The sequence below is a fragment of the Salvelinus namaycush genome, chromosome 36, assembly GCF_016432855.1.
Source record: "Salvelinus namaycush isolate Seneca chromosome 36, SaNama_1.0, whole genome shotgun sequence".
In the NCBI taxonomy this organism is placed as follows: Eukaryota; Metazoa; Chordata; class Actinopteri; order Salmoniformes; family Salmonidae; genus Salvelinus; species Salvelinus namaycush.
The window spans coordinates 18,857,992-18,872,023 of NC_052342.1; the positions used below are offsets into that span (position 1 = coordinate 18,857,992).

At 43.2% G+C, this 14,032-nt stretch overlaps 1 protein-coding gene across 1 annotated transcript; it reads right to left on the reverse strand.

Annotated features, from left to right (window-relative positions):
• Positions 1-3,094: 3,094 nt before the first annotated feature.
• Positions 3,095-8,447, reverse strand: LOC120030458. The gene is made up of 8 exons (XM_038975871.1): positions 8,368-8,447; positions 7,710-7,995; positions 6,807-6,952; positions 6,175-6,454; positions 5,208-5,359; positions 4,713-4,804; positions 4,506-4,623; positions 3,095-4,168 (listed from the first exon to the last, which is right to left on the reverse strand). Exons 1-8 carry the CDS (start codon positions 8,375-8,377, stop codon positions 4,143-4,145), a joined length of 1,110 nt encoding a protein of 369 aa, XP_038831799.1. The 5' UTR covers positions 8,378-8,447; the 3' UTR covers positions 3,095-4,142.
• Between the last annotated feature and the right edge of the window lie 5,585 nt (positions 8,448-14,032).

Here is a 14,032-nt window from a genome sequence, read left to right on the forward strand (position 1 = left end):
CGCCCTGGCCTTAGTTATCTTTGTTTTCTTTATTATTTTAGTTAGGTCAGGGTGTGACATGGGGGAAGTATGTGTTTTGTATTGTCTAGGGGTGTGTGTATGTTTATGGGTGAGTGTTTAGTCTAGGTGTATGTATGTCTATGGTTGCCTAGATTGGTTCTCAATTAGAGACAGCTGTCTATCGTTGTCTCTGATTGGGAGCCATATTTAGGCAACCACAGTCATTAGGTAGTTTGTGGGTGATTGTCTATGTCTATGTTGCATGTTAGCACTTAGTTTGTATAGCTTCACGTTCGTCGGTTTATTGTTTTGATTTTGTTTGTATAGTGTTCTTCGTTTTTTCGTCTTTATTAAAGTAAAGATGTATTGCTATCACGCTGCGCCTTGGTCCTCCTCTCTTTCATGTAACGACGATCGTGACAGAATCACCCACCAAAATTGGACCAAGCAGCGTGAAAGGAGGGAACAGCGCTTTGTGGAGGAATGGACCCGGGAAAAGGATGAGTGGAGAACAACCTGGGAAGAGATAGACAGGTGGGCGATTGATCCAGAGAAAGTGCCGGAGCCCGCCTGGGATTCGCTGGAGCAGTGCGAGGAGGGTTACAGGATAATGGAGTTGGAGAAAGGAGCACGACGGCGCGGTAGGAAGCCCTCGAGGAAACGCCAAAAGTTTCTTGGGGAGGGGTACATGGGGAGTGTGGCGAGTTCAGATAGGAGACCTGCGTCAACTTCCCGTGCTTACCGTGAGGAGCCGAAGAAGGAACCAGAGCCAGTCGGGCTGATATTGGAGGTGAGCAATGGGAATGATACAGAGACTGTAAAGGATTTAATGGGGAGTTTGGAGGAGAGTGAAATGAGAGAGCTGCTGTGTTGGTGCTTGAGGCACAACATCCACCCGACAGAGCGTGTGCGGGATGTGATGTTACCTGAGTCAGCTCTCCATACTCGTCCTGAGGTGCGTGCTAACCGTCTGGGAATGACAGTGCCAGTCCCACGAACCAGGCCTCCTGTGCGCCTCCCTAGTCCTGCACCTCCTGTAGCAGCCCAACGTACTAGCTCTCCTGTGGCAGCCCCTCGTACCAGTCCTCCAGTTCCGGCACCACGCACCAAGCCTCCTGTGCGTCTCCAGAGCCCTGTGCGCCCTGTTCCTGCTCCCCGCACTAGCATTGAGGTGCGTGTCCCCAGCCCGGTACCACCAGTTCCGGCACCACGCACCAGGCCTACTGTGCGCATCAGCCGGCCAGAGTTTGCCGTCTGCCCAGCGCCGTCTGCGCTGTTTGCCTGCCCAGCGCCGTCTGAGCTACCCGTCTGCCCAGCGCCGCCTGCGCTGCCCGTCTGCCAAGCGCCATCTGAGCTGTCCGTCTGCCCAGCGCCGCCTGTCTGTCCTGAGCCATCAAAGCCGCCCGTCTGTCCTGAGCCACTAGAGCCGAACGTCAGTCAGGAGCCGCTAGAGCCGTCCGTCAGTCAGGAGCCGCCAGAGCCGCCCGCCAGTCAGGAGTTGCCAGTGCCGCCCGCCAGTCGGGACCTGCCAGAGCCGCCAGTCAGCCAGGAGCTGCCAGAGCCGCCAGTCAGCCAGGAGCTGCCAGAGGCGCCAGGCTGCCAGAGCCGCCAGTCAGCCAGAGCCGCCAGTCAGCCAGGAGCTGCCAGAGCCGCCAGTCAGCCAGGAGCTGCCAGAGCCGGCAGTCAGCCAGGACCTGCCAGAGTCAGCCAGGACCTGCCAGAGTCAGCCAGGACCTGCCAGAGTCGCCAGGACCTGCCAGAGTCGCCAGTCAGCCAGGACCTGCCAGAGTCAGCCAGGACCTGCCAGAGTCGCCAGGACCTGCCAGAGTCGCCAGGACCTGCCAGAGTCGCCAGTCAGCCAGGACCTGCCAGAGTCGCCAGTCAGCCAGGACCTGCCAGAGTCGCCAGTCAGCCAGGACCTGCCAGAGTCGCCAGTCAGCCAGGAGCTGCCAGAGTCGCCATCCAGTCAGGAGCTGCCAGAGCCGCCCGCCAGTCATGAGCCGCCCGACAGTCATGAGCTGCCTTCCAGTCATGAGCTGCCCTTCAGTCATGAGCTGCCCTCCAGTCATGAGCTGCCCTCCAGTCATGAGCTGCCCTTCAGTCCGGAGCTGCCCTCCAGTCCGGAGCTGCCCTTCAGTCCGGGGCTGCCCCTCAGTCCGGAGCTGCCCCTCAGTCCGGAGCTGCCCCTCAGTCCAGAGCTTCCCCTCAGTCCGGAGCTGCCCCTCCTTCCAGTGGCGCCCTCTAGGATGGTCTTCAGTCCGGGACTCGCTGTAAGGGTCCTTGCTCCAGAGGCGCCACCAAAACGGGTATTGACTATGGTGGAGTGGGGGCCACGTCCCGCACCCGAGCCGCCACTGTAAGAAGGCCCACCCGGACCCTCCCCTTCTATGTCAGGTTTTGCGGCCGGAGTCCGCACCTTTGGGGGGGGGGGGGGGTACTGTCACGCCCTGGCCTTAGTTATCTTTGTTTTTTTAATTATTTTAGTTAGGTCAGGGTGTGACATGGGGGAAGTATGCGTTTTGTATTGTCTAGGGGTTTTTGTATGTTTATGGGGCAGTGTTTAGTCTAGGTGTATGTATGTCTATGGTTGCCTAGATTGGTTCTCAATTAGAGACAGCTGTCTATCGTTGTCTCTGATTGGGAGCCATATTTAGGCAACCATAGTCATTAGGTAGTTTGTGGGTGATTGTCTATGTCTATGTTGCATGTTAGCACATTGTTTGTATAGCTTCACGTTCGTCGGTTTATTGTTTTGATTTTGTTTGTATAGTGTTCTTCGTTTTTTCGTCTTTATTAAAGTAAAGATGTATTGCTATCACGCTGCGCCTTGGTCCTCCTCTCTCACGTAACGACGATCGTGACATGGACATGGTGTGAGAAAGAACAATGCCGTATCACAGTAGTTATGGTCTATCCTGGCCCTTATGAATGAGTGAATATCAGTTGAAATACAGTAATGAATGAGTGAATATCCATTGTAATACAGCAGGTACATTCCAAGAGCAGACAATAAATACACCGAGATATTTCTCAGGCCATTTCATTTATTCATATTCAATAAAATGTTCATACATTAACTTACATTATTTCCCAACTCTGTCTCAATGTTTTAACAGGTGAGTACATCAATTTGTAGAGAATTTCTGTCACACATTTGTATGGTTTCTGCACAATTAAATTAAAACACCTAAAGCTAAGCTTCTATTTAGAAAAGACCAGACTGGATATACTGCAAAGCAGAATCAATGCGTCAGCCACAAACTTGCCTAAATATTCTAAAATAACTGTATATTTTAGAAAGATAAGCTTTAAATGGTCTTGGTCTAAACCAAAAACATAATGTACCTGAAAATGCGTCTTTATTTTGGTTGTTTATCAAAGTTGTTTGGCTAACTCTTTGGTGCTGCTTTTGTAAGTCAATAGAATGCAGCCTTGCAATAATATACTTGACAAAACCATGTTCATTACTTGAAATGAACAGGAAACAAACTGCATATTAACTGATACATGTTGAAAGGAATAATATTGTTTCTACATACATTTAAATACTGTAAAACTTCAATGAATCACCCCAGAGATTATTTGCTTAAATCACTGAACACAACAGGCACTTATCAGATACATGCTTCTATTTCAGCCAGGCATCTATTTCCTTAATGCACACAGGTTTTTACACATTTGCATAGTTCATTGTTTAATTCCAGCATTTTAATCAATTTCCTGCACTAATGTGTTATCATTTACACACTGTGTCACATGTCTTTTGTCTCAGCATGCCTCTATTAAGAAAAATTATTCACATCTTTTACTGTGTTTTTGTCAGTTCTTACTGGGGGTGCCAATTTCTGGGGGTCTGTACTCCCAAAGTTGTTGATGTTTTTGTGCTTGCCAGTTCATATCTAGCAGTTCTCAGCTGTTCGCAGCCAGTGGCTTGTACTTTCTTACTGACGATAAAAACGGAAGATTGCCATAATTATTAATAATAATTATTTGCTGAAATGAGTGTCGTTGCCTTGGCTATTAAAAGGGACAGGCGGCAATTTGAGATTTTGCATTTTATTTAAGTTTTATGGTAGATAGATTATGTCGTCAAGGCAGTCCAATCCTAAATCAATTTTGTCTCCTTGGAGTCTCTCATCAGGCTAGACCCCTTCAGTTCCACAGACACCTGGAAGAGAAATGACATACAGAAACTCTTTCAGGTATTAATTGAGTTATGACTCGCTAACACGTTCTATTCTTACAATAACAACTTGGCAATAAGATAATAAAACTCAGAGTTAGGGTTGATTCCATTTCAATTCAGTCAATTCAGAAAGTAAACTGAAATTCCACTTCAATATTGTCATAATTGAAACACAATGAGGAAAATTGGAATTGGAATTAAAATATCAATTTATTTCCTGAAATGGAATTGACCCCAACTCTGATAAAAGCACAATGTCTTCAATGCCTGTCTGTTGCAATAAGGACAACAGTCTATATAATATGCTCCTTGTTGTTACCTGTCTGTGTGGATCCACCCTCCTCTTCTTCCTCACGGTGGAAAATCTGTCCATCTGGTTGAGTCCTCCAGCGCAGCTGAACGTCAGACACCCCCTGCTTTAGAAACTCTACATGCAGCTAGATGAAAGTACCAGCGGTTAGAAAATGTTCATATACACAGACACATTCTATTTATCTCTTTCCCTCTTCCTCCCCCTCTCTCTCACCTGCTGTAGGAGCTGGTCACTGACCACCTGGTCTGTCAGATCAGCATCTGATTGGATCTTCATCCTCACCACCGTTCTCTTTGACTTGGGGGCTGAAATACATTTGCTGATATTTTTCATGGTGCAAAATAGTTCAAATCTGTGCAAAATACCGTAAATACCACAAAACTCAAAAGGTGATTGTTTTACTAGAGTTTAGTAAGCTGAGCGATGCATAAACAGAGTTATTTTTATAACGCACATTGTTGAAGAAAAAAAAAAGTCACACTGCCAGATTATAATGAGTTTTACGGTATATTTTACACAGATTTCTACTAATTTGCATTGTCTCCCACCGAGTCACAAAAAAACCCATTCAATATAAAAAACATGCATTGGAAAACAATTATCATCTCCACTAAATGATGTCCGACAGGAAAGAAATTCTGGTCGTTAAAGTTATTATTCGGCATACCTTCACTGACAGAATAAATACATGTACTGGTAAAGAAGTACCTGGAGGTTTGACAGTGGCAAATACTTCCACCTCACACAGAGTGAGAATCTTGTTCTGTCCAGGGATCACCACAACAACATAGCGACCCTCCATCTCATTACACTGGAAGCTGTTGGTCGCTCCTGCTGGTATTTGGTGGATGGCAGCACAACTGAAAGAAAGAGAGAGGGGGATAGAGAGAGGGGTGGGAGGAGAGAGAGAAGGGGGGATGGGAGACACAGAAAGAGAGAGGGGTGAGTTGGTAGAGCATGGCGCCAGTGTTGTGGGTTCATTCCCCACGGGGGGACCAGGATGAATATGTATGAACTTTCCAATTTGTAAGTCGCTCTGGATAAGAGCGTCTGCTAAATGACTTAAATGTAAATGTAAATGTAAATTGAGAGGGGGAGAGAGAGAATTTAATTGAGGGAGGGAGTGGGGGAACAGAGAGAGAGGGGGTGCGGGAGAGAGCGTGAGGGAGTGTGGGATTGAGAGAGAGAGTGGGGGTGGTTGGACAGTAAGAGGGGGAGTGGGGGGACATAGAGAGTTGAGGGGGATGGGTGGATATAAGGGGGTGAGAGAGAGAGAGAGAGAGAGAGAGAGAGAGAGAGAGAGAGAGAGAGAGAGAGAGAGAGAGAGAGAAGGGGGTGAGATAAGGGGGAGATAGATGGGGAGAGCAAGGGGGATGGGTGAACAGAGAGAGAAGGGGGTGGGGTTAGAGAGAACGGGGGGTAAGAGGGGGAGAAAGAGAGATGGGGTGGGGGAGAGAGAGGGGGGTGAGGGGGAGAGAGAGAAGGGGATGGTGGAGAGAGCAGAGGACATTATTATTTACAGAGATTGGGTGGGGGGACAAAGAGAGGGGGTGAGAGATGGAGAGAGAGGGGGTTGGGGAGAGAGAAGGGGGTGGGGAAGAGAGCGAGAGACATGATTATTGTATTACAGTACAGAATTACAGTACAATGTTGTTTATTCTATTTCACTACTCACCTGGGGTTGTTGATGCCGTTGATCTCCAGTGAGTTACCGATGCAGATCTCAGCATCATTCAGCCTCTCAGGACTAACATCTCCTCTGTTGGTGATGCTGACAGCTGTCACTCTGTACACATCCAGCAGGTCCACTCTCCACCAGGGGTTGGTCTGCTGTGTAGTGTGGGTGCAGGATCCTAGGGGATAGTTTGATTCTTTGTTCCCATCAATGGCATTGTGAGTATTGCCATAGCCATTAAGTGACGACTGGCTGGCCACTCCTTTCAAAGCGACATTTACTACAGGGACAGAGAAAAATGGTTTAATACAGAAATTACATTTGACATGTTTAGAAGATGGGGGGGTAGTAGTGGTAGGAGGGGGAGGGAAAAGGGGTGGATGGGTCTGAAATAAGAGTTCAAGAATTCACAGTTATTATTACAATCTCTATACAAGACATAAATACAACATTAAAAGTGTGACTGCAGAAGCAAGTCACACTAATAAGAATATGACAGAAATCTAGAGTGATGTTCCTGTCAGCAAGCACACTAATTATACTTCCAGAACATTGATGTTCTACTATATTAAAGTAATGTAAGCTTGACTTGATGATGAATGTGAAGAGTGAAGACAGTGACAGATGATTACCTGCTGGAGTGCCGTATACTTCCACCTCACACAGAGTGAGAATCTTGTTCTGTCCAGGGATGACCACAACAACATAGCGACCCTCCATCTCATTACACTGGAAGCTGTTGGTCGCTCCTGCTGGGATGTGGGATATGACAACACATCTGAAATGGAAAGGGGGAGAGAGAGAGAGAGAGAGAGAGAGAGAGAGAGAGAGAGAGAGAGAGAGAGAGAGAGAGGGGAGAAGGAGAGAGAGGAGAGAGAGAGAGAGAGAGGGGAGAAGGAGAAAAAGAGAGATAGAGGGGGCATGAGGACTGTCTACAATGTACCATAGAGAATACAGTCATTGTGTTAAATATATAGCCACATAATAGCTACAGAAGTATGGATGAAGACCAATGTATCCAAACACCTTCAAGACAGGACATAAAAATGTACAGATGTGTCACGCCCTGACCATGGAAAGCTGTTTATTCTCTATGTTGGTTGGGGCGTGATAGTGACCAGGGTGGGTCATCTAGGTGAATTGTATTTCTATGGTGGCCTGATATGGTTCCCAATCAGAGGCAGCTGTTTATCGTTGTCTCTGATTGGGGATCATATTTAGGTAGCCATTTCCCCATTGTGTTTGTGGGATCTTGTCTACAGTTAGTTGCCTGTGTGCACACCAGTAGCGTCACGTTTCGTTTGTGATTTATTGTTTTTGTTTGAGTTTCGATTTATAAGAAATATGTGGAACTCTACGCACGCTGCACCTTGGTCTACTCATTACGACGATCGTGACAAGATGTCTATTTGTCACCTGGAGTTGTTGATGCCGGTGTTATACAGACACAGAACAGCTCCAGAAGAATGAAGACCATATCTGAACACCTACAAGAGAATAAATAAATATGTACAAATGTCTACAGTATGTTTCACCTGGGGTTGTTGATGCCGTTGTTCTCCAGTGAGTTACCGATGCGGATCTCAGCACCATCAAGCCTCTCAGGACAGCAGTCTCCTCTGTTGGTGATGCTGACAGCTGTCACTCTGTACACATCCAGCAGGTCCACTCTCCACCAGGGGTTGGTGTTAAACTCAGTGCTGCTGCAGGATCCACCATAGTTATAGTTAGAGTTGCGGTTTCCATCGATGACATTGCTTGGACTATAGGCCCAAGTAAAAAGGGAAGACTGAGCAGCCACTCCTCTCAATGCCACGTTGTCTGTTTGAGTGACAGAGACAGATATAATACACAGGTTTATTCATTAGTGCACACCTTAACCATACATTTTGCAACTGACAACGTTTTACAGGTTAGTTCAGATTAGTCCCTCCCTGTGTTGGCCATTTTGTTCCGTTTGGTTCCTAGTGAATACACCTCAGATATATCGAAATACCCCCTGCACACACACACACCTGCAACAACTTTTATCAAATGTAAATAGTAACCGTTAATTGGGACGTTAACTGAACTAAATGTATTATTAGGCCTAGCTTCTGTCACAGTGGCCAATACTGATACTTAATTCATTGATTAGTTAATTTGTTTTGTTTGTTTTTGTCTGTCTGTCTGCTTTATTAAAAATGCATTTACCTATCTGCATGGTGATCCTCAAAAAGAGTAGGAAGATCCCTGTAAAACAACAATAATATTATGAGTGAATAATATTATGAATTTGTCATAGTGAATAATATTGTGAATAGACTTCAATAACATTATATGACAAGTTGTGTAACGTGTTATAGGGTAATGCTGATCATTAGAGATCTCTGACTTTTAGATGGAAGGGTTGGGGTCAATTCAATTTCTGTAAATTCAGGAAGTACACTGAAATTCAAATGATCTTTTCAATTCTGATTGGTTCTTTGAAAGCTACAGGCCTTTTTGGAAATGCAACTCAAATCTTATTCCTGGCAATGTCATAAGAATCTCTTAGAGTTTAACAGGTTAATTGGAATGTGGTTTACTGTCTGATTTGACAGGAACTGAAATAGAATAGACCCTAAACCTTGTAGGGATTTAGTTCTCACCAGAGACAGGGACAGCTCTCCTACTCCACTCCATGGATCTGGGGTGTAGCAACATATTCATCAGTCAATATGAATTAATAACATTAAACATTTCCCCCTTTTAATTATCAGTTAATATGATCTATTTCTGGACATCAACACCTGCCATGTATAGGATGTGGATGTACTGTTCTTGTCCTTTTCAGCATTAGACATTGCCACACATACCACAACAACAATAACCATTTATTAATGTGATAATAACCCATTTCTTTACTTATATCATCATTCTTTTTATAGTATTAGCCAAGGTTTTGAACAATAAAACAGTATATTCAAACATAAGATTAACATAACCGGAATTGACAAGACTATCTTGTCCTTTGCTGAATCCCTCGCTCCTCTCCTCTGTCTCAGTGTGCGTGATGGATTCTTCTTACTCTCTTTTCTCTCTCTCTGTCTGGCAAACATGCAAACCTGGGTCATGTTCATTAGGGCACACAGCAACAACAAAACAAATTGCAACTTTTTGCAATGGAAAACAAAAATGTGGGTTTGTGATTGGATAAGATCAGATAATCCCTCACTCCCTGTTTCAATCTGTTTTCTTCTGTTTGGTGCCTTATGAACACAACCCTCTATTAGCCAAACATGGAGAGGTTTAGGTGAGGTGTATTTGGTTAGCAGTGAGCTGTAGCCCACCACCCCGTGTGTGTTTGCATTTGTGTGTGTGTGTGTGTGTGTGTGTGTGTGTGTGTGTATATGTGTTTGCATATGTGGTGGTTAATTTCTGTATTATTCACATGAAGAGAAACACAAGTCAGAGTTATACTTGAACTGAATCTTTATTAGTGAGAGCTCTGCAGTAGCGATGGCTGGTCGCCGAACCACCCTCAGATGATTCGTTGAGAGCCCTGACACAAAGGCTACAAAACTATTTTATAGCAAAGATCCACCCCTCAGTCTACATGACAATCAACAGATGTGTGGAATGGGTCACAAGGTGAGACTTGATATATGAGACAGGAGTCTCCCGTAGCCAGATAGCATTTGCTATGAAGACTGTTCTCATTGTTCAGTTTGGCCCCTAAGGCGTGGCTCCAATCTCGTTCCTGGTACTTCATAGCACAGAAACACCAATTCATTCTATGGCATAAATCAATTGTCAACTTCAGATACTCCCATCTCAAGTAAAACCCCTTCTTGACCACACGCCTGGACAAGCTCACAGAGGGGAGTGAGACTCTAGGTCATACACTATTCCAGGATAGGTGCCACGTCAGAGATGACATACAGTGGTTCCAGACACTACCACACACATTTTTTCTCAGACCTTATCTCCCCCAAGGCCAAAGGAGGGAGTGACAAGCACACAGACATTGTGGAGACAAGTAATTGGTTCTCCATTAATCACACCATCCATTCACATGGTTTAGAATAGGTAAAGACACATGGTTTAGAATAGGTAAAGACACATGGTTTAGAATAGGTAAAGACACATTCACATGGTTTAGAATAGGTAAAGACACATGGTTTAGAATAGGTAAAGACACATGGTTTAGAATAGGTAAAGACACATTCACATGGTTTAGAATAGGTAAAGACACATTCACATGGTTTAGAATAGGTAAAGACACATTCACATATGAAGACAATGTTCCTTCCTGTCCTCTTCTCTTTCTGATATTCTGCATAGCACCAGGGACATGTGAAAGACGAGCCTGACCTCTCCCCTCTCTGGGCCCCAGGTGACTGAGCCCCAGCTGAGGGAAGAAGTGCAACTGCCAACAACAGAGTCCGAAGGGATACATTTTAATAACAAGCATATCATAAGCATATTATGCAGATAAGTCATCTTAATTATCTATGTTACCTAACTAATTCTGATTCTTCCGCCACATGTGTGTTTGTTTGTGTTTGCATGTGTGTGTGTGTTGTTTTCCAGGGGGATTTGTTTAGCAGTCATCCATAGAACCTCATCCTCTCCCTGACGTGTCAATAGTTACACAACTTCAACCTTTTCTGTCCCTGTCTGTCTCATCATCACTGACTGTGTCAACCTTTTGGAAATTGTTTGAATCTGTTGAGTCATTATTCAATTGTGTCAGTAAATGCTGTCCCTTGACATTGGCACCATGTAAAAAAAAACTAAAAAAACATTTAAAATGACAAAAGCATGAAAAATAATACATTTCCCATTTAACTGTTATTTAATATTAAAACATATGTGTCCATTATACTGCAAAACATATATTTTTATGAACTAGAAACTACTGGGGACTAGCAAATCGGCTTGATCCACTAGTGATGTATAGAGGTGTAGTGACTTGTTTCTGAGATTTAGAGATATCTATTATTTTGAATGCTAGAAAGTGAACAAACTTATTATATTGTATAGATCAATAAAAACATAGAAGGCTATTAAAATACCTTTTACCTCAGTTTTATTTCATTGGTGTTACTGCTTTAAAACTTCTTGCGACTACAGGGGGTGCTGTTCCGAATTAGCATTTTGTCGTCTCCAAATTAAACTGCCTAGTACTCAATTCTTGCTCGTACAATATGCATATTATTAATTCTATTGGATAGAAAACACTTTCTAGTTTCATACAAAGTTGGAATGATGTCTGTGGGTGACCCAGAACTCTTTCTACAGCGAAATCCATGACAGACAGTGAAAGGTCTGAGAGCGAAGCTCTGATTTCAGATCAGTTTTAAAAGTCTGTGTCTATCCTATGGAACGACACGAACTGCACCGGCCTTCCCCTGGATGTCAGTAACCAATGAGAAGTGGAATGGGCCTTCTGCGTAGCTCTCAGAGGTTATAAAGGACCAAGGAGTGAGGGTAGCCCCCCTTTCGACGCTCGCCTTTACGCAGGAAGACACCTCCGGATGCCATTTTCAAAGGCTCGGTTATCAACGTAAAATGTATCCGTCTGTAATTTAATTCGATATAGGACTTAGAAACATCATAAGGTAGTTAATTTAAACCGTTTTATAGCAATTTATATCCGTTTAGTGCGATTTTGATGCATTTCTATGTGAAGCACCGGGCACATTTCGGGGTCCCGGTCGAACGTTAGCGGGCATTTAGACGGACAAAGGACATCTTTCGACCAAAAGAAGATTAAACCCAAGAAAGAATACATTGCCCAAGAATCTGATGGAAGAACAGCTCAAAGTAAGCAATATTTAATATGATAAATCGTTGTTCTGTCGAAATATTTTAAACGCATATTTCGCCATTTTGTTTGGTATCGCGTCACTTGGCGAACCCTGTATTGAAAAGTAAGGATAATTTTAAAAATGTAAGTCAGCGGTTGCATTAAGAACTAATTTGTCTTTCGATTCCTGTCAACCCTGTATTTTTTAGTCAAGTATATGATTAGCTTTCAATTAAACTAGATCACTCTGATAGATGACGTCAGACATATTGAGGCTTGATTTCCTAGTATTTTTATTGTGTAACCACGGTTTTGTATGGCTAAATATGCACCTTTTCGAACAAACTGTATATGTATGTTGTAAAATGATGTTACAGGAGTGTCATCGGAAGAATTCTGAGAAGGTTAGTGAAAAAATTAATATATTTTGGCGATGATAACGTTATAGCTCCCTTTGCCTTGAATTCATGCTCTACTAACGTTTGTACATGTGGTATGCTAACTTATCGATTTATTGTGTTTTCGCTGAAAAACGCTTAGAAAATCTGAAATATGGTCTGAAATCACAAGAACTGTGTCTTTCCATTGCTATGCTTTGTCTATTTTTATGAAATGTTTTATGATGAGTAAATTGGTCATACACGTTGCTCTATCTAGTAATTCTAGTCGATTTGTGATGGTCGGTGCAATTGTAAACTGTGATTTCTACCTGAAATATGCACTTTTTTCTAACAACACCTATCCTATACCATAAATATGTTATCAGACTGTCATCTGATGAGTTTTTTTCTTGGTTTGTTGCTATCAATATCTTAGTTTAGCCGAATTGGTGATAGCTAGTGGTGGAGAGAGAAAATGGTGGACAAAGAAAGATGGTGTATTTTGCTAACGTGGTTAGCTAATAGATTTACATATTGTGTCTTCCCTGTAAAACATTTTAAAAAACAGAAATGATGGGTTTATTCACAAGATCTGTATCTTTCATCTGGTGTCTTGGACTTGTGATTTAATGATATTTAGATGCTACTATTTACTTGTGAAGCTATGCTAGCGATGCTAATCAGTGTGGGGGGGGTGGGGGGTGATCCCGGATACGGGGTTGATACTCGTGAAAGGTTAAAAATCACTGATTCCAAATATATACAAGGACCTTTCTCTCCAGTGGCAAAATATTATCGGTGGAGGGGTCTAGATTCAAGACAATTATTAGCTAATCAAACCCCTTTCATACTTCATTAATTGTGGATACCATTGATCATTTGGTGTGCCTAAATCCAAACTGTCATTTAGTGTTTGTCAAATTAATTGAAGGGAAATAATACTGTGAGTAAAATTATTAATCATATCACTTTAATAAACAACTTTTTCATGATTGATGACCTTAGATTTCAGCATTTGTGTCCAGCATTTCAGAAAATCTACCTTTTACCTAAAATGTCTCATTGGTGTTACCATCATTTGTGTTACTATGGCAGAATGTTATCATAATGGTAAAACATATTTCATGTCTTTAAGCTATGATATTAGTTGATTTAGAATGGGGAGACAAAAAGTTTACAACAAATCCAAATGCCAATGGCCAATTGCCACATTAATTCAAGAACGACCCTGTTGGAAACTGTGTGAATCGGTGGGAAACTTCAAATCTGTTGGAAACTGTGTGCATCTTTTGGAAACTGTGTGAATCTGCTGGAAATGAAATACTTCATTGTACATGTTAAAAAAACATCATGTTGATGGATCTACTTCTTCTCATTCTCTTATTATTCTCTCTGTCTGGACAACATGCAAACCTGGGTCATGTTCATTAGGGCATGCAACAGAAAAAAATGTTGCAACCTTTTTCAATGGGAAACAAAAATAGTGTTTGTTATTGGATAAGATCAGGTAGTCCCTCACTCCCTGTTTCAATCTGTTTTCGTCCAGTTGGTGCCTTGTGAACACAACCCTCTATTAGCCAAACATGGGGAAGGTAAGGTGAGGTGTATTTGTTTAGCAATGGTCCGTAGCCCACCACCCTGTGTGTGTGTGGTGTTGCTTCCTGGGTGTATTTGATTATCAGTCATCCAGACAACCTTAACCCCT